The sequence below is a fragment of the Capricornis sumatraensis genome, chromosome 3 (genome assembly GCF_032405125.1).
Source record: "Capricornis sumatraensis isolate serow.1 chromosome 3, serow.2, whole genome shotgun sequence".
Taxonomy (NCBI): Eukaryota; Metazoa; Chordata; class Mammalia; order Artiodactyla; family Bovidae; genus Capricornis; species Capricornis sumatraensis.
Window position 1 is genome coordinate 12,960,752 of NC_091071.1, and position 24,085 is coordinate 12,984,836.

Consider the following 24,085-nt stretch of genomic DNA (forward strand, 5'->3'; position numbering starts at 1 on the left):
AAGAGGTCTTCCCTCAGGTCTGGTCTTTTCTCCACTCTCCTTTCAGCCTTCAACCCAGGAAAAACTAACCTCCTTTCGGGATTGCAAACATCCCATCTGCCGTGGTTCTCAACCCTCGTTGCACTTTGGACTCAAAGGTGGAGGTAGAACAATCGAATCAGAGGATCTGGAAGGGAGCCCGAGCGCAGGTCATGTTTCAAAGCTCCCCAGGTGAGCCTAAGGTGAGCGAGCGTTGAGATCCATGACCCTGTTACCTCCTCCATCCTCTGGCCTGACTGCCCTCCTCAGTATTTTCAAGGGATGCTCCAAGTTTAGAAAATACTTTCTCGAGTGTATGGTTCATGCTCTTGAAATCCTGGCTTCAAGACTGTTTCAAAAGTTAGCTTCAAGGGTCGGTTTTATCAGCATGGTGGAAAATGAACATCTTTCTACTTCTTTTCATCCTAATCCTAAAGCATCCCACTCCTGTCTCAAAGCTGCTGACCTCAGGTGGCCTCAGCCTGCAGCGGCTTGAAGCAGGATTTTTATTTCCCTCCAGAGACTAAGGCTGGGTCATGGCAGTGAGAGTGCTGAATCCTGGGCTTCCTGGTAGCTCAGCTGGTATAGAATCTGCCTGCGATGCAAGAGACCCCAGTTCAATTCCTGGGTCGGAAAGATCTGCTGGAGAAGGGATAGGCTACCCACTCCAATACTCTCGGGCTTTGCTTGTGGCTCAGATGGTAAAGAATTTGCCTGCAATGCAGGAGACCTGAGTTCGATCCCTGGGTTGGGAAGATCCCCTGGAGAAGGGAAAGGCTACCCACTCCAGTATTCTGACCTGGAAAATTCCATGGACTGTATAGGCAATGGGGTCACAAAGAGTCAGACACGACTGAGTGATTTTCACTTTTCAGACCACAAGGGACCAGTGGCCAGTGACAGGACTCCAGGCCATCAGCTGTGTAGAAATGAATTCCCAATAAAGACAGAGAGTAGTGAAACATACAAAGTGTTTATTAGGAAAAAAAAAAAAAAAGAGTACGTGTAGATAGACAGACTCAGAGAGAATCACACCCATGGTGATTTTAATCACTTTTATGAGGCATTTCATCCAGGTTTCCCTTGGCCAGTCATCTTTGCTTTGCCTCCTTCTGGGTCCGTATTGGGTTTATCTCAACATCTTCCTATGTGTGCGCACATCTCAGCCAAAATGCATTCCAGCAAAGAGGTCTATGAGTAGGTTGATATCGCCTACTATGGGGTGGTGCCCCCTCCCTTTCTGACCTTCAAGGAACCTTTCTACGCCTGTGTAGTGGGAATGTCTCCTTGACCTTGAGAATGAGAAATATGTGGCCTCTGTCTTTTATGTAGGCAGGGCTCCGCTTCTCCTCCTTCTTGCTATTTTGGAGTATCTGTCCACAGGAAGTGACCTCTGGCTGGTCAGCCTGAGGTCCAGATAGCTCCTGTCTCACTACGACTGCCTCTGGATGAAATAGCAAATCTGGAATAAAAAAGTCCTCTCACATAGTTCATAATATATTATTATTCTGCTTGACTATTTTTTGGTAACTGTTTTTTACTACTAATTTAGCCCTTAAATAAGCGAGGCCGTCAGAAAGCTGTGTTCTTATGCTGACCTCATTTTGGCCTTGGAAACAGTTGTTCTCATACTATTATACTTGGGTAAGTATAGTGGCACAGATGGTATAGAATCTGCCTGCAATGCAGGAGACTGAGGTTCAGTCCCTGGGTTAGAAAGATCCCCTGGAGAAGGGAATGGCTGCCCACTCCAGTATTCTTGCCTGGAGAATTCCATGGACAGAGGAGCCTGGCGGGCTACAGTCCATGGGGTCACAAAGAGTCAGCCATGACTGAGCAACTAACACTTTCGAATGCTATGAACCGCTGCTAAGAAGTCCTTTAAGAGGTATATTTGTGGAGCTTATATTACTGAAGTGGTGGTGTGAGGAAATTGCTTATCAAGTTATTTAGTAGCGAAATTTCTCTTGAGTCTTCCTGGCCAGCTAGTGTGCATGCATGCATGTGTGCTAAGCTGCTTCGAGCTAAGTTGCTTCAGTTGTATCTGACCCTATGCAACCCGGTGGCTCTATGCCAGGCTTCTTTGTCCATGGGGATTCTCCAGGCAAGAATACTGACGTGGGTTGCTATGCCTTCCTCCAGGTGATCTTCCGACCCAAGGATTGAACCCACGCTTCTTATGTCTTCTGCATTGTTAGGCAGGGTCTTTACCACTAGTACCACCTGGGTAGCCCGGCCAAGCACCTATATTTCTCTTTTAAAAAATCTTTTAGACACTGCAGATCTTGCCACTACTTCTGTCTGCAGTGACACAGAGCTGACTTTGTGGTCTCCCTTATTAAGCAATGATTTTGTGCACTAAGCTCACCCCTAAAGGTGTCATCTTATCCTGCTCATTTTCCCTTTGTCCTTTTGTTCCCATTTACTCATGTTTTAATTTTGTCTTATCCCATAGTGCCTGCATTTATATAGGCTATTCTAAAACCTTCTCAGGAAAATTCTCCAGCATGCACAAGTATCAATACTCTTCCTTTTGTACTGGAGGAAAAATAATTTTCCCTCTACCCTTCTAGGTTCTTGCCTGAGAACCGCCTATCCTGTAATAAAAAAGATTAATAGGAGAAAAGCATAATTCTGTTTAATAACCAGTATGCTTCCTATATACATGGGAGATACCCAAGAAAACCGAGTAATTCCTGAAATGGCCGAGGCCACCACCTTAAATACCATCTCCAGCTAAAAACAAAAGAAGATGTTACGGAGGGAGGGAAGGCCTGTTAATGGGAGGTGACCAAGAAAAGCACAGTAAACAGGGCGAGGTTTGTGACATAGAGTAAAGCTAGCATCAGTGCCACTAAGGAGAGTGTCTAAAGATTCAGGGTCATCCTTTTGTTCCTGGTGTTCAGAGAGAGGTATCCTTACAAATGGAGGTTTCCTTTCTGAATGTAAATTTCTCTTTCAAAAGAGTAACTTCTAGATTTTTCTGAGCTTCTAAGTCTGCTGTTTCTTAAAAAATAACCAGCTCAAGATAATCCCATGCCCAAGAGGCGTATTTTGGGGTGGCATATTCTGCTAGCCCTTCACTTTCTTTTATAGAACAAAACACGTGTCGCGAGCCTGATGCCATTTTCAAGTGTATGGCCCAAAACATTTATCAAATGTGTTCTTACATCAGCCCTGGAAGCGAGAGCAAGGCTGTTATCCCCCATCCATCTTCCACATCATTCTCTCCCCTGAGCCCCTTATCTATTCTTTTCCAAGTTACCTTCTGCCAGTCACCAGGTAGGTACCAAGTTGCTCAATGTGGGCATCTGCACTCCCCTCCACAGCTCCTGTTCTAGAACAGGATTCAGCAAAAATTTTTCTATACAGGGCAAAATAGTCGGTATTTTTAGGCTTTAGGAACCAAGAGAAGCTAAATCAAAGCTATTATGGATACTTACTTCTAAACAAAAGGAAAACCAACTTCTACAAATATTTTACTGGTGGAATTCAAAATATTATAATAATGAGTTCAGTGTTTTGGAGTCTGGGTCTGCTAAAGAGGAAACTGGAATTTTTTGCTGGGGGAGATGTAATGTTTTGCCTCACTGAGATTCATCATCTTCAAATGGATTATAGATGTTCATCTGTGAAAAATGTTCTTAGCGCTCTGGCTGGACAAAAACAGTCAGAATCTTGTTCTGGACTTTTTGTCTTTTTCTCTTCCCCAAATAGTCACCCAATCTATGTTTCATCTCACAAGATAGTGTGTGTGTGTGTGTGTGTGTGTGTGTGTGTGTGCGTGTGTGTGTGTGTGTGCGTGTGCCATATATACATCGATGGCTGATAATTATTTAATATCTTACCACTTCTCCAGAAACTTGATGCTTTTACCAAAATCACTGTCAATGAATTCTTTGCAAATTGGTTTCTCAAAGCCTAAATAAACTATGATTAGCAAAGAACAAAAGTGTTATGCTGAGAAAATTGTCATAAGAAATATCTTACTGCAGAGTTTTGCTAGGGTCTCTGTTTTAATAAATCCAGCCCAGGCAAATCAGCGAGCCAAGGAAAAGCATTTGGGACTGACAACTTCAATCCCCACTGGCGTTTCCTGCATCTGTGAAAAATCACACTGCAGAGAGATGAGCACTGCCTTTAACCGCCACCAGAAAAGGCTCTTAATACCCGGGCAGTCCACTTCCCAATCTGGAGGAAGTTGTTTCAGCGTGAATTATCTTTTGAGCCACAAAAGGGAACGTGCTCCCTCCATTTAACAGGCAAAGCTCTGGCCTTTGGGTCCCATTTTCTGGTGCAAAATGTATGTGCTGGATCCAGCATTTGATTTTTTAAAAAGGCAGTGGTACTTACCCTTTTGGTATTTATATGTAGAGCAGAAGCAAATGGAACTCTGAGTATTAAATTACTGTACTGGGCCAGTTGAGAATTCTGTGCAAGTCAGCCAGCTCCTTCCCCCAAATTGTATTTTTACTGTTCAGCAGCTGCAAGTTCCCAGAAATCTTCAAAGCGGGACCACTTTATCTGACCCAGTGCAAGAGCTCGTAGCTGCTGCCAGTTTTCACTGATCTTGTCTGGGAAGCAGCGGGATCCCTAGGACGGTGTGGGATCAGACATCACCAGATCGCTTCTGACTCCATACTTATTTGCATGTGTTTACCCTTGGACGGTTTTCCCTTAACCTTTAGCCTCAGTTTCTTCAGCTGGAAAATGGGGCTCATAATAACCACCAAGTACAGCTACCAAAATCACTGTGGATGGTGACTGCAGTCATGAAATTAAAAGACACTTGCTTCTTGGAAGGAAGGGTATGACAAACCTAGACAGTGTGTTAAAAAGCAAAGACATCATTTTGCCGACAAAGGTCTATCTTGTCAAAGCTATGGTTTTTCCAGTAGTTGTGTACGGATGTGAGAGGTGGACCATAAAGAAGGTTGAGTGCTGAAGAATGGATGCTTTCTAATTGTGGTGTTGGAGAAAACTCTTGAGAGTCCCTTGGACAGCAAGGAGATCAAACCAGTCAGTCCTAAAGGAAATCAACCCTGAATATTCACTGGAAGGACTGATGCTGAATCTGAAGCTCCAGTACTTTGGCCACCTGATATGAAGAGCCGACTCATTGGAAAAGACTCTGATATTGGGAAAGGTTGAGAACAGGAGGAGAAGTGAGAGGCAGAGGATGAGATGGTTGGATGGCATCGCTGACTCAGTGGACATGAACTTGGGAGAACTCCAGGAGATGGTGAGGGACAGGGAGGCCTGGCATGCTGCAGTCTACGGAGTTACAAAGAGTCGGACACGACCTAGGGACTGAGCAACAACGAAAGAGCTACTTTGAGGATTAGAAGCAGTTATAAACTGTCTTCCTGCAGCACCAGACACACCTGCTCACTCAGTTCAGGGCGCTATTGCTCTGGGTGCTGAGGTCCCTACCGGGTTCTCCCCTCTCACCCCGCCCTGTCTTTTGGTCACTTTAGATACCAGTGTCTATGCCAGAGGGTGACTGAGGAGGGCGACATTCATGTCAGGAACATGTGTTTATTAGGAAATGCTATAAAAGAACTCATGATGTGTGATGCTGTAACAGAATGCACTGAAATAAGTGCGTTTTGATTAACCAAGCCAGGTATTGCCAGAAAAGTGATGAAACCCCTAAAATACCCAGTGCTGGTTGGACCCTGAGAAGATGATTTGACAGAAATTCATACAAAGACAACCCCAGGGATGGCGTTGAGTTGTCTGTGCTTCTACAAATGGGGCCTTGGCGTTAGAAGATGCTCAGCTAACAGGCCTGGGTATTAGCTGAAGCAGAGCTGAGACCAAGGAAAATGGCAGCTGTTTGAGCCTGAGGTCAGGGAAAGGCAAAGAGGCCCAGAGAAAAGATAAAATAGAAAGCAGTGTAATCGCTGGACCCCCGGCTCCTGAACCGTCAGCCAGACATGCATTTGGAGACATGACCACCCAGGGAGTTAGCTGGGAGCTCCAAGAGCGGCAGTGGGTATGAGGTGGGGAGGGCAAAGACTAACTGTCCAGCCCCTGTATCCTGTGGTGATGACAACAGCCAGCCGCACTGTGACGTGAATACACCCTGGTATTGTGGTAGGAGCAGTCGATAAAAAGGGTGGAAGGAAGACCCTTCCTGATGAGGGCTTTGTTCTAAAGGCAGCTCGTCGCTTTGTCCACAGGCCACAGATGCACAGTCACAATTTTTGAGCTCCTTGTTTCCCCTGTACCCGCTGGAGTTTTCTCCCACAGCTTTGCTCATGCATACAGATATAGGTATAGGTATAAATGGGCTTCCCAACTGGTGCTAGTGGTAAAGAACCTGCCTGCCAATGCAGGAGATGTAAGAGACGTAGGTTCGATCCCTGGGTTGGGAAGATTTGCTGGAGGAGGGCACGGCACCCCACTCCAGTACTCTTGCCTGAAAAATCCCATGGACAGAGGAACCTGGCAGGCTACAGTCCTCAGGGTTACAAAGAGCTGGGCACAACTGAAATGACTTAGCACATACACATAGGTTTAGGTTGGGCTTCCCTGGTGGATCAGATGGTAAAGAATCTGCCTGCGATGAGGGAGACCCAGGCTCAATCCCTGAGTTGAAGATTGCCTGGAGAAGGAAATGGCAACCCACTCCAGTATTCTGGCCTAGGAAATCCGTAGACAGAGGAGCCTGGCAAGCCCTAGTCCGTGGAGTCGCAAAGAGTCGGACATGACTGAGCAACTAGTGCTTAGGTATAGGTAGGCCCTCTGCCCATGGGATTCTCCAGGCAAGAATATATGGAGTGGGTTGCCATTCACTTCTCCAGGGGATCTTCCTGACCCAGAAATTGAGCTGGGTCTCCTGCATTGCAGGCAGATTCTTTACCATCTGAGCCACCAAGGAAGCCTGTAGATATAGACATAAAGATGTATAGCTGTAATTCCATGACTTCAACCGGAAACCGTTTTTACTAAGGAACAACAGGAAATAGTGTTTGTTGCTTCCCCATTAGGATAATCTCCTGCTGTTTTTTTTTATCTCCACATGTGCTCAGCACTTAGTCTAACAAAGGCATCCTCCATTGCCTGGAAATGCTGGTTGACCAGATGAACAAGTTGCAGGGACGAGCAGGCACACTTGACCCCTATCCAGATCTTTTCTGTGCATCAAGTATAAGGTGTTGAGTTGAAGAGGTGCCAGGAGCATCGGGGAGAGGGCATCTCTCACAGACAGCACAGTCAGAGACACAGACTCTGACCTCAGGGCCAAGAGGAGGTGACCTCAGGATGGGCTGGGCCCTCTGTGGGGCAGGCTGGACGGGCCCCTGCGGCTACTCCTCCCTCTTCCTTGGGGCATTTTTACAACCCACCCCTGACACTGACCTCAGACTTCACACCTTTATACCACAAGGTGTACTAGACTTTCTTATTTCTCTTTCCTCCTAGAACTCAGCCTTCCTTCACTGTCCATCTCATTCTAGACCCAAAATATTTCCTGGAGTGACGCCGTTGGCCAGGATACCCCCTCACCAGTTCCTCCCTCTCTGTCCCCTCTCTCCCTCCATCATTTATCCTTCTGCTTCACTTTAAGTTCTTTTTTTGTAATATTTATTCATTTGGCTGCGCGAGGTCTTGGGAGCATACGGGATCGTTCATCTTCGTTGCGGCGTGTGAACGCTTAGTTGTGGCATGTGGGATCTAGTTCCCTGACCAGGGATCGAACTTGGGCCCCCTGCATTGGGAGCGTGGAGTCTTAGTCACTGCACCACCAAGGAAGTCCTTTTTTTAAAGTTTTTGATAACACTTCACATGTGTTGAGTACATCATGCTGCCTGGAGACCATCTGTTTTCATCTCATCAGATTCTTACCACGGTGCTTTTAGGTCTTCAGGGCAAAGTCTCATGCCCAGTTTACTGATAAAGAGACTGAGTCACAGACGGTTGGATGACTTCCCAGCAGGACATTTAGATTAATGTGCTTTCCCTGAGCCCTAGGACCCTGTGTCCCTGCCCGTCCTAGAGTGAGCATCTTGGTGCTGTTGTGCCCTTGATCCCAGATTAAAAATACGCTGTTTGGGTTAAAATTGGGACTATCTTGGGACCTTATCTCCAAAGTGCTAGAAAATCTGATTCCATGAATAGAAGGTCAGGATGGAGGTAGGTCCACTCCTCCAGGCTCCTGCTTTCTCATGGCAATAGGAAAATTTATGTTCCCATTTATAATGGGAATCAAAGGAAGCTTAAGGATTGTTATCACCAGCTCCACATTTTTTTACTGAGGTAAAATGCTTATGCAATTTATCATCTTTAGTGTAAAATTCAGTGACATTAAGTACATTCATAATATTTTGCAACCATCACCACTATGTACTTGCAGAACAGTTTCATCTTCCCAAATGGGAAGCCTGTATCCATTAAGTGGTCACTCCCTACTATCCCCTCCCCCTTGCCCTTGGCCCACCAATCTGCCTTCTATCTCTATAAATTTGCCTGTTCTAGACATTTCATACAGTGAAATCATATGTGACCTTCTTTCTTCTATTACTTAGCATAATGTTTTCAAGTTTCATCCATGTTATAGCCTGTCTCAGAGCTGTTATCCATTGTATGGGTGGGCCACATACATTTTGCTTATCCATCCATCCCCTAGTGGACATTTGGGTTGTTTCAACTTTTTGGCTACTGTGAAGAATGCTACTGTGAACACATGTGTACAAGGGGTTGTTGGAATCTCTATTTTTAGTTATTCTGAGTGTATTCCAGGGGAGTCTGACTGGATCAGAGAGGGCAAGGAGAAGCTGAGAAACTCAGACTGTCTAGACGGAGCCTGGGAATATATTGTGAGACCCTAGCTTTTACTCTGAAGGAAATGGGGAATCATTGGAGGGTTTCCAGCAAATGCATAGCCTGAGCTGACTTATGTTTCAGTAGAGCCTTGAGAGTTGATTGCATGAGAGCAAAGTGGAAGCTGTGGCAGTAATCCAGGCAACGGAACGATGATGGCTCAGTCGACATGGTGGTAGGAGAAGATGGTGGGAGATCATCAGATCCAAGGTTTATTTGGAAGGTAGAGCCGTAAGGACTTCTGACCAATCGGCACCAAGGCCACCACCGAGGTTTTTACCCCAGCACTTGGAAGAATGGAGTCAGAGTTGCCTAAATAGGAAAGAGAGGTGGGATGGGCTTGAGTGGAGGGTAGGTTAACGATTCCTTTCTAGCCACGTCTAAGGGATCTCTTAGATGTAATGAGACACTCAGCAGGCAATTGGATGTACGCAGTCTGGAGTGCAGAGGAAGGATTCAGACAGGAGTGTATATTTGGAAACTGTTGGAATATAAATGCTGTTGAAAGCCAAGAATGCAAACATGATCATCAAAGAGTGAGTGTAGATGGAGAAGAAGAGAGAACCCAGGACTCTGCCCTGGAGTCCTCCTCCTCTGAACCTCAGAGAGAAAAGAAAGAGTCGAGAAGGAAGATTGGAAAGGGCATCTAGAACACATCCAGGTGTGGAGAGCCTGCTTCCAAGGAAAGAGGATGGTCTGCTGTGTCAGATGCAGCTAGGAGCTCACACATGATGAGGACTGGGAACTGGCCACTCAGTTTCAGAGGAGTCATTTCTGCCTCTGACAGATTCACTTGCAGCAGAGTGTTGAGGATGAGAGCCTCCTTGAGTGGCTCAGGAGAGAACGGGAGAGGAAATCGGAGGCATCAGGTGTAGACAGCTCTGAAAGGGGGCTTTTCTGTAAAGGGGAGCAGAAAGCGAGGAGAGACAGCTGTAAGGAAAGTGGGTCAAAAGAGAAGGGGATTGTAGACTGGGAACGGCTTGGAACGAGCCAGCCTAGAGGGAAGATGGTAACTGTGGGTGTTATTCTAAAATGTACCCAGGATTTTAAAATTCAAAGATGGTGAGGACAACAAAGTGGAAGATTATTGCCATTAAAAAGACAGTTTTTCACTCTCGGTTTTCAAGAGGAGGAGGCCTGCCATGCCATGCATGCCATCTGGGGAAGAACCCGAGGCAGTTAGGAGGAGAAGCAATGAAGAGACAGTGTGAGCCGAGGCCTTTTTTTTCCAGTTTATTTATGTATTTTTGGTTGCACTGGGTCTTCTCAGTTGCAGTGAGCAGGGGCTACTCTCTGGTTCCCATGCAAGGGTTTCTCATTCCCGTGGCCTCTCTTGCGGAGCATCAGTTCTAGGTGTATGGGCTCAGGTGTCGCACTCACAGACACTAGAGCTCAGGCTCAGTTCTTGACCACCACGGAAGCCCCTTTTCTGATTTTCTGAATTCTTGATGCTTTGGCACTTAACTGGGGAGAGACCACCCCTCCCAGGGCTAGCCAGTTCTAAGAGAGTGCAAAAGACCCGCTGGGAGAGTGCCTTTCCTCTGCAAACTAACCAGCCCGGAGCCCACATTCCCAGCCACCTCCTCTACCTGGTCTTTCACTCCAGGAGACAACAGCCTTCCTCCCAGATCATCCCAGGGCAGGGAACCAGACAGCAGGACAGAGCTCCCTAACCTCCGAATACTCCAACCAGCCAGTCGTCAGCCAGATCAGCTGCTTGCGTTGCCTCACCCATTTCTTCCAGAAGAAACCACAATAAGGACTCTGAGCTCAGACTTCCCTGGTGGTCCACTGGTGAGGAATCTGCCTGCCAGTACAGGAGACACGGGTTCGATCCCTGATCCAGGAGGATCCCACATGCCGTGGAGCAGCCAAGCCTGTGCACCTAGAGCCCATGTTCCGCAACAAGAGAAGCCGGGGCAGTGGGAGCCTGAGCACTATCCAGTCCATGGAATTCTCCAGGCCAGAACACTGGAGTGGGTAGCCGTTCCCTTCTCCAGGGGATCTTCCCAACCCAGGGATCGAACCCAGGTCTTCCGCATTGTAGGCAAATTCTTTACCAGCTAAGTCACAAGGAAGCCTTTGTGTAAATAAGGAAAGATATTTAATATAGGTGTGTTTAGGGGAGAAAGGATTGCAGGAGTGAGGATGAGAGTAGCGAGAGTAGCAAGAGAGGATGGGAGGAGGGCTTGGCCTCAGCTAAGAGCAAGAACAGTTCAGTTACAACCAAAGGGTGACCACACCCCGAAGCCCGTGGGTGCAAGAGCTGGGGACATTCTCCTTTGTTTGTTGATTTCTCAAGGAAATAAGAAGCAAGGTTGCCGGTTGAGAGGGAGAGGAGGGGAGGAGGTGTTTGCCAGTGGAGAACAAGCTGGGGCAGAGTCTTCTAGGAGTGACAGAGGAGGAACTCGGGCCCTGGAGCAAGATCGCAGGGCAGCTCTGAGGACCCATCGGACACACACAGAGCCCTGAATTTAAGGAGAAGTCAGCCAACAGAGAGATGCGATTATTGGCATCAGTTTTGCCAACAAAGCAAAGTGGGAGTGGGGAAGCCAGGTCACTCCTAAAACAACCAACTATGGCTTTGGACTTGGGGGGCGGGGAGAATGCAAGAGGAGGGAGTCCGTCGTCAAGGTGGCAGGGCCAGTGGACTGAGGGTCCCAGGGAAGTGGGAAGAGGGATAAATCTGGTGAACTTGAGGAGGTGAACTGGAACAGCAGGGGTTGGATGAGAGAGTGGAGTGCTTATGGCCAGAGAACACAGCTGATTTTTGTTTGTTTTCTTATTTTTGTCAAGCTGTATTTTCTGTAACTGGAGAAGGCAATGGCAGCCCACTCTAGTACTCTTGCCTGGAGAATCTCGTTTTCTGTAAGACGTATGTATTTGTATTTTGCAACATAATTTTTTTTCACAAAAGGTAAATGTGCTTTTAAGGGTGTGGGTAGGATTTGGACAGACGGAGGTGGTCTTGTGGGGGACATTTCTGGAGAAGGTCGGCCGGGCATAAATTGGGATGCGTTTCCTGATCAATGAATTGCGCCGTGTAACTAGCCATGGTCTCTAAAGGGCCGCTGGCAGGAAAGATGTTGAGGAGGGCGGAGATGCTAAGGCAGAGCATGTGCCTCACCCGGGGGCGGGGGGGGGGGAGCCAGTGAAAGGGTTTGAGGGTGGACACATCCAGAGCACAGATGGGCCTTTTGTCACCAACGAGGAGAGGAACCAGTGGCGGTGACAAAGCTCTGCGTATCTGGCTGGAAACTCCTGCGTCTGCCTCCCTGTCTCTCCCTTTCTTATCTCTCTGTCAGCTGGAGCAGTTGTGCTGTGTTTCATATATTCCTTGGAACAGCAACAGTAAAAGCAATTATTTTTAATTTCTGCGCTTCTCCTCTGTAATGGAGCTATTAGACTTTGGCAGATCCCTTAATATGATTATCCTTTTTGAATGATTTCTAATTGAAATGTTTGCGCTGATGGTGGTAATTGCAGTGGAGTTTGAAGAACGAGGCTGTAGACTCATGTTCCAGGAGCTCATCGACTGTAGCCTGTGCTCCTCGGCAGGTGGGGGCGAAACCCCGGGGGGGACGCAGGGCCCCAGCGACTTCTTGGTTCTGGTTATAAGGACGGGTCTGGCTCACCCTGCCGACAGGGTGGCAGGTCCCGGTAGGGCCGGGCAGGGGCTTCCCGTTGAGAAGATGACAGCTGTCCATCATCAATCCAGAATTCAGAGCAGTCACCCCGCCTGAGATTGCCAGCAATGCTGACTGGCCCAGCCGAGGTGAGGATATGCCTTGTAATGATTTATTTCATCTCTGCATCAACCAGTGAAGCATCGGCCACCTGCTTGAGCCTTGCCCCTGCTTTTGGCATCGCAGGGTTGCCTCCAAGCCCTTCTGTTTGCAGGACCGGGGTCTTGGCTTAGCAGGGAGGCCACTCCCCAGGGGCTGGTCTCCCAGGCTGTTTCCAGTCCCTCTTCTACACCATCCGTGTCAAGCTTGGCCTCAGTTAGGACACCGGGATGTGAACCGATACCCGGGCACCCTCTTGACACTGTGGCAAGTTGTTGTTGTTGTTGTTGTTGTTAATATTTATTCATTTATTTGGCTGTGCCGGGGGTTAGTTGCAGCAGGCAGGATCTTCACTGTCATGCAAGATCGTTCATTGTGCTGCATGGACTCTCTAGTCACGGTGCATGGGCTTCAGTAGTTGCGACACTCAGGCTTAGTGTCTCTCTCCCCAAGGGTGTGGAATCTTAATTCCCTGACTTGGGATCGAACCTGCATCATCCCTTACATGGCAAGGCAGTTCTTAAATCACTGCACCACCAGGGAAACCCCTCGTGGCAGGTTTTTGACCATGGCCTTTAGGGGACCTTTCCACATGCCACCAACGGCAATAATGGTCACACGCTCATTCCGCATCTTCGGTGCATGGGGACCAGCCTCCTGCCCTTCTTCATCTTTGAGTTTTGACGGCCTGCCAGGATGCAGACAGTGGGCTGCTTGGCTGTGGCCTCTTGGTGGGGCCTCGTGCCAGCTGGGTGGCTGCTGTGGCCGAGCTTTAATGAGGAGGCCCTAGGGGAACCCTCCTTCCCATTGTGGGGAATCCTGGAGCTTCTGTATTCTGAATGAATACACTGAACAGAGCTGTGAGCAGCAGGTGGGGGACCCAAGGGGATTCATACAGTGAATCCGTCTCTCTCTGCCACCGCAACCAAAACATAAAATATCATCTAGGTAAAGCCAGTTGCATGAGAAGAGCAGGCTGCATGATAGCAGAATGTGTTTCCTAAAGGGCGATGTGAGAGATGCTGGGAGGAAGCATCCTGTGTCCTTGACAGTGAAAGGCTAGGGCCTGAGTCCTTCCTGCCTCTCTGCCTCCTCTCCTCCGTCTTCCTCCCCTCCCTCCATCTCGTCCCCTCCTTCTTCTCTGTTTATTCCTCTGTCTGTCCCCCTAGTGACTGCACACTCCCCTGCTGTCCTTGGCTTCAAGTTCAGGTCAGCCAGTTCGTCCCTGGGACATCATGGAACCCTTCCCCACCAGGGGCGGTCACCAGATCTATTACACTCATTCATTCATTCACCAGCATCTAGCTGTAATGTCAGCAAGGCGCTCGCTCCTGGGAATACAATGAGAAACCAGAGAAATAATTTCTCTGCTCTTGGAGACCTGATGGTTCAAGAGGGAGCTGGCTCCGCAGGATGGGTCTGCTGGTACAAACACAAAGTCCTGAGTCCCGTCTCCGTAAGTCTGGTTCCGTGATCTGGGCTGCACCTGGGAAGCTGCGTTTTTCTAAGGAGCCATCCGGGTGATGCTGGTGGATCCTAGGCCAATCTCAGAGAAACATTCTTTTCAGTGTTGAGGCTGTGCCCAGAACCACCTGTTCAAGAGTGCTGGTTGACAGCTGTGCACTGTGGTTCTAACTGCCCTGCTGGTCCTTGGGCAGTTAAAAAGTTTAGTGTCTTAGAGAAGGATCTTACCACACATGCGTGATCATGTTGGGAATTTTCAGATGTCACACTTAAGGGTTGGAGAGTATTCTAACTTCTCAGGATTTCTCGATGTGCTCAGCAGTGGCTCTCTAGAAACCTGGGGTGACCCTGATGCTCCCTCCCATTCCCCCTTCTCTTCCATCTCTCGTCCTCTCAGGACCACTCCAGGCGCACCTGTTGCTGGCATTTCTCCATTTCCTGAGTGACCCTGGCTTGTAACTCTCCCAGAGGGAATCTTCTCCGCAGTTTGCCTCTTCTGGCCGTCTGATGAAACATCCACCCTCCCCCAGATCAGAAGTGGCAGGGAGGGGAGATCGTTGTTATTGTTCAGTTGCTAACTCTTGTCCAACTCTTTGCAACCCCATGACTGCAGCACACCAGGCTTCCCTGTCCTTCACCATCTCCCAGAGTTTCCTCAAACTCATGTCCATTGAGTCGGTGATGCTATCCAACCCTCTCACCCTCTGTCGCTCCCTTCTCTTCCTGCCCTCAATTTTTCCCAGCATCCAGTGAGTCGGCTCTTCCTATCAGGTGGCCACTGTATTGGCGCTTCAGCTTCAGCACCAGTCCTTCTAATGAATATTCAGAGTTGATTTCCTTTAGGATTGACTGGTTTGATCTCCTTGCTCTCCAAGGGACTCTGAAGAATCCTCTCCAGCACCACCATTCCAAAGCATCAATTCTTTGACTCTCAGCCTTCTTTATGGTCCATCTCTCACATCCGTTCATGACTACTGGAAAAATCATAGCTTTGACTAGACAGCTGTTTGTCAGCAACGTGATGTCTCTACTTTTTAATATGCTGTCCAGGTTTGTCATAGCTTTGCTATTCACCTGCAAAGAACAGAAACACACCCCGTTTAAGTCAAGGAGGACAGATCACAAAGATGCAAGGGGCTCTTACATCACCCAGGGCCAGAGTGTGGAGCCAGGCCAGTCAGCAGGTGGGCAGCCCAGGACTCCAGGCTGCCCTGCACTCCCTGGTCTCACCCCTCCGAGGGGCATCTGCCTCCCTCTGCTCAGCCGTCCGTGTGCACAGGGACCACCGGAGCTGCCCCCAAATGGCAGCCTGAGCCCTACAGATGGCTGAGACCCTCTAGTTCTAACTCCCGGCACTGTCTCAATTGCAAGTTTCAGAAAAGCATAATTTGATTGACCCTATTTGGGATCCATGCTCACTCTTGGTTCAGTTAACTGAGACAGGGGCTGGACTTCATGTGCTTTTCCAGGAGAGGGGCCAGCTGCTTCTCTGAGAGGGGCCAAGAGCTGCAGGGAATGCTTGACAGTGAAGTGGTTGCTGTTCTGGGGTAGCTAGTGCCCCGAAAGAGGGTGATATCCTGTGTCAATAGGCGTGATTGGTGTGAGATTGCTGGGAAAACACAGAGGACAAAGGAGCAGTATTATTGAGCTCCTGCTCTCTCTGCACTGGTCTCATTGCATGTCTTTTTACAGCGGTGCTCTGCAGAGACTTAACTGGGATCCAGAGGCTCCATTCACCTCACGCAAGTTCAGTGTTCCATGGCAGCACCCGCATTCATCAAACTTGGCCCCTTCAACTCTCAACTCTGGTCTTTCCATTGACCCCACTGCTGCCACACCACGTGGGTACCAAGAAGTATCCCCTGGGGTCAGAAATCTGGACATCAAAGGCAAGCTCGAGCTCTGAAGGAGCAGATAAAGATCTGTTGTTGAGATCTATAGTTCAGTTCAGGAGAATCCCACCCAACAGCTTCCTAGCAGCCCCAGGGGACTTTCACGGGGCTTCCCGTATGAGACATCTCTGTCGCCTAGGAAAGCATCTCACCAGCATTTCTGGCCTTTGGCAGACTGGGGTTTTACTGGCTCTTTGACAAAGCCATTTCTGGGGAGTGCAGTGAGGCAGAAAGACTAAAATGAGGGGCTTTGAGAGGCGGATGGTCCTGACCTCTGCTCTGTGATTCATGCTGGGTCGCTAGTTCTCCTCGGGCTTCAGCAGGAGAGGTCTTCCCTCATTCACACAACCGTGGGGGTTTTTAAATGAGACGGTGCGTGAAATGTGCTCTGCGCCCATGCTGGAGACAGTAAGCACTCAATAAACGGCAGCCATAATAACAGTAATAATAATAACCTAGTTGCTTGAATGCAGGATGTTTCTCCGTGTCCTACAGCACCAGTAAAATGCCTTAAAGGAGGCTGCTTCTGTTTCTTCTTCTTCTTCCCTCTCCTTACCCTCCTTTTCCTGTCGCTCTTCCCTTTTCCCTCCTCCCTCCTCTCTCCTTCCTCTTCCCCCTCATCCCCTTCCTCTTCCTCACCCTCCTTCTCCTTCTTCAAGTGAGATTCACTTGGATAACGTGGTGCAAGTTTAAAGTATATAACATGTTGTTGTGCTCTCCATACTACAACAAGGTAACCACCATAGCATTAGCTAATGCCTCTGTTTTTCAGTCGCTAAGTCACGTCCCACTCTTTGTGACCCCATGGTCTGCAGCACGCCAGGCTTCCCTGTCCTTTACTATCTCCCAGAGTTTGCTCAAACTCATGTCCATTAAATTAGAGTTGCTGTCTAACCATCTCATCCTCTAGTGCCTCCTTCTCTTGCCCTCAGTCTTGCCCAGCATCAGGGTCTTTTCCAGTGAATTGGCTCTTCACATCAAGTGGCCGAAGTATTGGAGCTTCAGCTTCAGCGTCAGTCCTTCCAATGAATATTCAGGGTTGATTCCCTGTAAGATTAACTAGCTTGATCTCCTTGCTGTCCAAGGGAGTCTTAAGAGTCTTCTCTAGCACCACAATTCAAAAGCATCAGTTCTTTGGTGCTCAGCCATCTTTATGGTGCAGCTCTCTAACAGGTCACATACTTATCATTTCTTTTTTTTTATGGTGAGAATATTTAATATCTACTCTTAGCAACTTTGAGTATATGGTACAATATTCTTAATAATAATTACAATGCTATGCATGAGAGCCTTGGAACTTATTTATCTTCTCACTGCAAGTGTAGACCTTTTCGCCAATATCCCCCAATTCCTCCACCCTGCCTCCAGCCCCTGGTAACCACCAGTCCACTCTCTGAGTAGATTCTATGAGTTTGACTTTTTTAGATTCCACATATAAGCAAGATATACAGTATTTGTCTGACTTATTCCACTCAGCATAATGCCCTCAAGGTCCAGAAGTGTTGTTTCAAATTGGAGAAAAGGATTTCCTTTCTCATGGCAGAGTAGTATTCCACTTTCTATGTATCACGTGACTATTGCTTCTCTCTGTCTCTCCTGCAGGACACCAGCCATGATCGGCTGCTCGTTTGTGGTCAACAGGAAGTTCTTTGGTGAAATCGGTCTTCTGGACCCTGGGATGGACGTGTATGGAGGAGAAAATATCGAACTTGGAATCAAGGTCTGTGACATGGTGTCCTTTCTTCTTAGTCTGTTCACGTTTGTGAGCAGTACTACCTGGTCGTTTTTGATGTGTGTTTAAAGCTTCCTTAGCTGGGTGAATTATAGAATGGTTCACCCCACTTCTGTTCCTAAAGATGTTCCCCCAGAATTGGTATCCCCCCACCCCTTAGACAGAAGAGACTTGGGCTTTACCCACTTCAAGAAGTTGAACAATTTGGCCATGCCTGGGTGAGCCAATCTAGACATTAGCTAGAGAATATGGTTCCTACTTCCATCCAGTTTCATTCTCTCCTTAAATCTTCCTTAAAATTAAATCATCTCCTTAAATTAGAATTTCCAGCCTACATATTTGGACAGTTCATGTACATAAAAGAACCATTAAGATGCCAGAGGAGAGAAGGATCGTGTTCTGTGAGACTCTCCTGTTTCTTAGAAAGGTTTCTAAGGAGGCTGTTGGGGAAGAGGGAAGAGGAAGAAGACGCAGAAGGGGCTCTTGCTGGCCCCACGTTCAGATCAGCTCCATTGCTTCAGCTGGGTTTTGTTTAAAATTCTGTTTGAAAAATGAATTTCACTGTAAAAAAGGGGGGGGGCATATTGATGCATTCCAACCTCTTCATGTTAGAGTTAGATAAATGGATGTCAGTGAAGGTTTGGGTGAGGGGAATCCTTTAGGACCTGGTCACCACTTAACTGGTGTGTCTTCCTGCATACCACAAAGAGGGGGCTCCTGGGGGTGCCCATTTAGGGTCACTGGGTCCCCCTGGCCCCTGTCCTGAACTGTTGCGTAAGCTGGTTGGAAACGACTCGGACACAATTATAAGGTTTAGGTTTATTGAATTTCTTCCTCCTTCCGCTGCTGGAATCTCCTTTTTGTGCTGCCAGGCAGGTACCCAGCGCAGAATCCCTACCCACAATCAAAGCCTGTTCTCCATGTCAGATTTCACTTGTTATCCCTAATTGCTCAGAACCTTTAAGATACCCCGCCAGCCCCTCATCTACACTTACACCCCCCTTCATGGAATGTAAGACTTCGTGTTCTTATGATGTAATGAGCGTCCAAGATGCAGGAGCGAAGGGGATGGTGGGGACCTTCCCTGAACCCTCAAGTCACTCCCTTTTGGAGACTGCAGACTCTTCCTGTATTTTCAGTTCCGGGCTGGGTTCTTTCCTAAGTGGAATTTACATAAGATTTCTTTGAAAGCCCAGCAATTAAAAATCCCATGGATATGTGATCGCAGCTAGTGTACTCAGCACTTAATCCATTTGGAATTTAATTGATGGAAAAGATCTGGACCCAGAATGTTGAACTTGGCCTCTAACTTCAGTTTCTACCCTGGTCCCATCTACTCATTCCGCCATCTTCCTTACCTCTCATCTGCTTCTCGCATGCCAGGGAATTGACTCTTTTATTATGTATATTGTATTTCTGTAACTTTATTAACCAGATTGCAAGCTTTACGGGGCACGGAACTTCATGGTGCTCACCTTTGCATCCCAGGCACGTAGAACCATGCTTCACACAGGGCTCAATAGTTATCCGTTAGATTGATGACTGACTAGGCGCCTGAAGGGACCCAGCATGTGCGGAAGTAGTGAGACATTGTGGAGACAAGCCCAGTGGTTAAATGGAAGATGATAACTTATCCAGGTACTTCCTTATGAAAGGAAGGAGCTGAAGGAAGCCCTGCATTGAGATGGTTAAGCTTTTTTAAATGTTTCAAAATTTTATGATAGTTTATAAAATCATGCGTTTATTTATATATAATGTTTATAAAATTAAAATTTATGATAATTTGGTAGACTGTTGATTTTTTAAATTTTTAATATTTTATTAAGAGGGATTTGAATGTCTCTGTAATGGTGTGAGAAGGACGCCTGTGGAGGGTAAGACGACACCAATAGAGGGGAGGACAGGGTGATTGATGGAGCACTGTCCTCACGGAGGCAGGGGCACAGGTGGAGGGGTTATGGGGACAGGAGGGACCCCCAGATTTGATTGCCACGGCAGGCTGTGCTCTGTGGAAAACAGAGGTGGAAACATCAGGACCGACTGCTAAGGTGCTCGGATGTTGGTCTCCCCACGCGTAAAGGTATTTTCTGTGCACTGACCTGGAACCCGCAAAGGTCTGGGTGTGAGGCTCTGCCAGGCTCCGTGGTGGCGGCGGTGATGGCAGTCCTGCGTGGCTGCCCCATCCCTGCAGGAAGGGTGGGGCCTGGTCAGTTTCGCCCTGCGGCAGCACCACCCAGTGCAGCACCGCCCCTGGCCACCAGCTGAGGGCGCCCGTGAGTCCCCGCGCCGCACCTCCTAGGGACAGGCTGGAGTGATGGGTTCCAGAGCCTGCTCCCTGGCTTGTCTTCTACAGGTCTGCTCAGCACCTGACTGCTCTCCAGACGTCTTTGTGAAGGCGTCGGATGGAGGCGCCTGCAACCTCGCGTCGTGTGCAATCACGACTCTTATCTCAGGCACCTCCAGCATCCACGCTGGAGATTTGGAAATGTTTATGCTCTTATTTCCTGTAGCCCTACAGCCCCTAAGCTTTTTGGCACCAGGGACCGGCTTTGTGGAAGGCAGTCTTTACACGGATGGTGTTCCGGGTGGTGGTTCAGGTGGTAATGCAAGCAATGCATGCCTGCTCAATCGCTTCAGTTGTGTCTGACCCTTTGCTGCCCTACTGACCATAGCCCGCCAGGCTCCGGCATCCATGGGATTCTCCAGGCAAGAATACTGGAGTGGGTAGCCATTTCCTCCTCCACGGGATCTTCCCGTCCTAGGGACTGAGCCTGGGTCTCCTGTATTGCAAGTAGATTCTTTACCGTTTGAGCCACCAGCGAAGCCCTCACCTTAACCAACTTCCTGGCACATACTTATCTATTCTCAGAAAGGAGCCCAGGAAAGAGTCCACATCCTTCAAGCACCCCCTCCCTTGAAAAATAGATTATTATGAAAGCCATCCCTGCTGCCTGAGAAAAATCAGAGCTTTATGTAATATATACACTCATATATACATATATAAAATTGTATAAAGTGTACACAGATACATTTATACAGCTTAACCTATAATAACCTGCAAGAAATAAAATCATATGCTTTAGCTATGAGGGGAAATTTTAATTTGAGAACACTTACCTTTTCTTTGGACTTCCCTGATGGCTCAGACAGTAAAGGGTCTATCTACAATGCGAGAGACCTGGGTTCGATCCCTGGGTCAGGAAGATCCCCTGGAGAAAGAAATGGCAATCCACTCCAGTACTATTGCCTGGAAAATCCCATGGACAGAGGAGCCTGGTAGGCTACAGTCCATGGGGTCATAAGTCCATCAGTGATCAAACTATTCTCTGACATTTTTCATTACCTTTTAATTCCATCCTCAGAAATTAAAGAATAGGAAGAATTGAAAGCCTTGCTGTGGTTCAGGGGAGGGGGGGAAACAGCAGGGTTTACTCTAGGGCTATTGCTTGGATGGAAGGCAAGCTTGCCCGTGACCAAAGTAATCAATACAGTGGAGAGAGGGGGTTGGGTAGAAATGCTTTCTAGGGCTGAAGATAAATGAGATCAGAAATTGAAAGGTTTCATCATGTTCTAGTAATATTAATCGGCAACTATTAACGATGCATAGTATGGTAACATGTCTAAATGGTAAGAGGAAAAAATTCAAGGAGAAAAGACCAGATAGATTACTTTTAAGTGGTGTCAGATGGCTTCCGGTTTCTCCAATATATCCGTCTTCTTGGGGATGAAAAGGCACTGTCTTATTCTGAACCCTCATATAAAAGAATGACTGACGCACACCACTGCTGAATCCTGCCTCCCTGAATCTGAAAGAAAGGCAACAGAAAGATGCGGTCAGATCCTCCAGCCATCAGAAAAAGTCTTAGCTTGTCAGGAATCTCAAGGACTGAATACAAGGCAGAATTCCTATGTGTGCACATTGTTGTTGAAAATATTTTTGAAACCAGCGACCCATGATGGAGGTGAAGTCAGCAAGAGGGTGGTGGGTGAGAGAGGGGGACCGAGGCATGATAACCTTCTTACCTGGCCCAGCCCAGCCCCCAGGACCTTCCTCTTGGTGCAGCTTTTGCAGGAGGCTCCACAAACGTCCCACGTAAAGGATTCAGACTCATGTCTTGGTGAATGACCCCTTGGAAGGGAATGGCTCCCCACTCCAGTATTTTTACCTGGAAAATTCCATGGGCAGAGGAGCCTGGCAGGCTACAGTCCATGAGGTTGCAGAGAGTCAGACACAACTGAGCAACTAACACATACATACACACACACACACACACACACACACACAGATACACACACACAGAGTGAATGATGGACAATGGATGTGTGTGTTTTATTTTACACCAGGTGAGAATGATGTTCTTAAAATGCAGAGTTTGAGCTTGGTGCCACAACTGCTGGTGGCATAGTTCACGGTACCCCCGGACCCACATTGTCCTGAGGAGTTGGGATGCCATTCTTAAGACTCCAGAGGGCCCAAGATTGGCATCTCTGCCATCTTGCCCAGCCCAGTGCACTTGAGCTGAAGGTGCTGAAGACCTTCAGGCTAGCCCACAGACTCAGGCTCTATGAGTCCCCCTGCCAACCGGAATACCTTCAGCAGTAGACTTGATAATCAGGGGGCAGACGGTATAAACAGTCCTGATCTGACTCTGAAAGTTCAAGTATCACGAGTGCCACTGTCTGAGAGTGAAGATGAATATCTCAGCTCAAGTAGAAACGGCTCTGACCAGCCCTGTTGACTGATGCTCTGATCCCCACCCCAGCCACTCCTCTGTCCACGGGCTTTGGGACTTATCATCCAGCATCCATTCTACCCATGGAGGATTCTCCCTGCCCGCTCTGAGACCCCTGACATCAGAATCCCCCATGTCCGGAAGCCGCCTGTGACCTTTGTCTTCCATTGGGATCTCTTGGGCTAGAGTCCGCTCTATCTGTTGGATGTTGTGGTTGGATAATGGTCACTCCTGGAAGCAGACCACCAGTTCAGTTGCATTTGCCTTATCCTTAGACTGCATGAGTCATTTCTCTGCTGTTGATGGTCATCTCTGACTATGGGAATATCTTCACGATGTAAGGTTAGAGTATACCTGTGATAAAACTCAGAGCAAAAGTCCTTGGTCTTGTTTAGATAGAATCAGCTTTGGGGTTTCACAGACTAGTCTTTAATCTGGATCCGTATATTAATATTTCAGGTGACCAGCAGTTCAACTGAATGCTTTTGGATATAATAGGGAGGCGTGTTGAGAGCCCTCTCCGCTCTAACAGACACTGAACTAGGGAGACCACAGCAGGCAGACATGGCTTCTATCTCCATAAGATTTATGGTCAGGCAGAAAAATCATTCATTTAGCAAATAATTACCGATGTAATAGGTGTGAAAAGATAGGTAAGAGGAAAATAAGAAGATAGCAAAGGAATATAACCTACTCTAGGCAGTTGGGAAGCTCCTTCTTAAGGAAATGAGGTTGAAGACTTGAAAAATGCGTTGAATTTAGATAGGTCAAGAAGGTGTGGGAGTGGAGTGTAGGAATAAGAATATTCCAGGCAGTTTTAGTTATATGAGATGATTAAGGTCTAGAGATTTATTGTATAGCATAGTACCTGTAGTTAATAATGCAGTGTGTCCTTAAAATTTTGCTGAAGGTAGATTTTATGCTGTGTTCTTTTCACAAAACGTTTATTTATTTATTGAGATATAATTGACATACATCACTGTGTACAGTAATAATAAAGAATGCAGGAGGAAATGTTTAAAAGTGATACATATGTTGATAGCATAGATTGTGGTTATATTCCCAGGTGGCACAGTGGTGAGAAACCCACCTGGCAGTGCAAGAGACTCAAGAGACGCAGGTTTGATCCCTGGGTCGGGAAGATCCCCTGGAGGAAGGCATGGCAATCCACTCCAGTTCTGTTGCCTGGAGAATCCCCATGGACAGAGGAGCCTGCTGGGCTACAGTCCGTGGGGTAGCAAAGAGTCGTAACTGAGCACACAGGCACACTGACACGATGGTTTCCCAGGGTTATGCTTGTCTCCAAACGCATCAAATAGTTGACATTAAATATGTACAGCTTTTCAATATCAATCATGCCTCAATAAAACAGATTTTAAAAGAAAAGAATATATTCCAGGCAGAGAGAAAAGTATTTGCAGAGGTTTGGCATTCTGAGAAGGAAATGCATTCTGGAAACTGTGAGGTATTCCAGGTGGCTGGAAAAGGTAAATGTTAGGGAAAACTTATTAGATGCAGCGGCAGCAATCTTGAGTGGCATCTAGATTATGCAACATCTTTAAACAGGTATTTGGCTTTTTCTTAAGGACCACTGTGAATATTTTGAAAGGGAAAAAAAGAAGACATATGTGATAA

The 24,085-nt window shown here is 47.5% G+C and overlaps 1 protein-coding gene across 1 annotated transcript in view; it reads left to right on the forward strand.

Moving 5' to 3' along the window:
* GALNT17 (polypeptide N-acetylgalactosaminyltransferase 17) overlaps positions 1-24,085 on the forward strand; it is a 424,119-nt gene that overhangs the window by 322,324 nt on the left and 77,710 nt on the right. Inside the window, exon 6 of the mRNA XM_068968830.1 lies at positions 17,588-17,705. Coding sequence (XP_068824931.1) covers positions 17,588-17,705 — 118 coding nt within the window. The remainder of the gene's footprint in view (positions 1-17,587; positions 17,706-24,085) is intronic.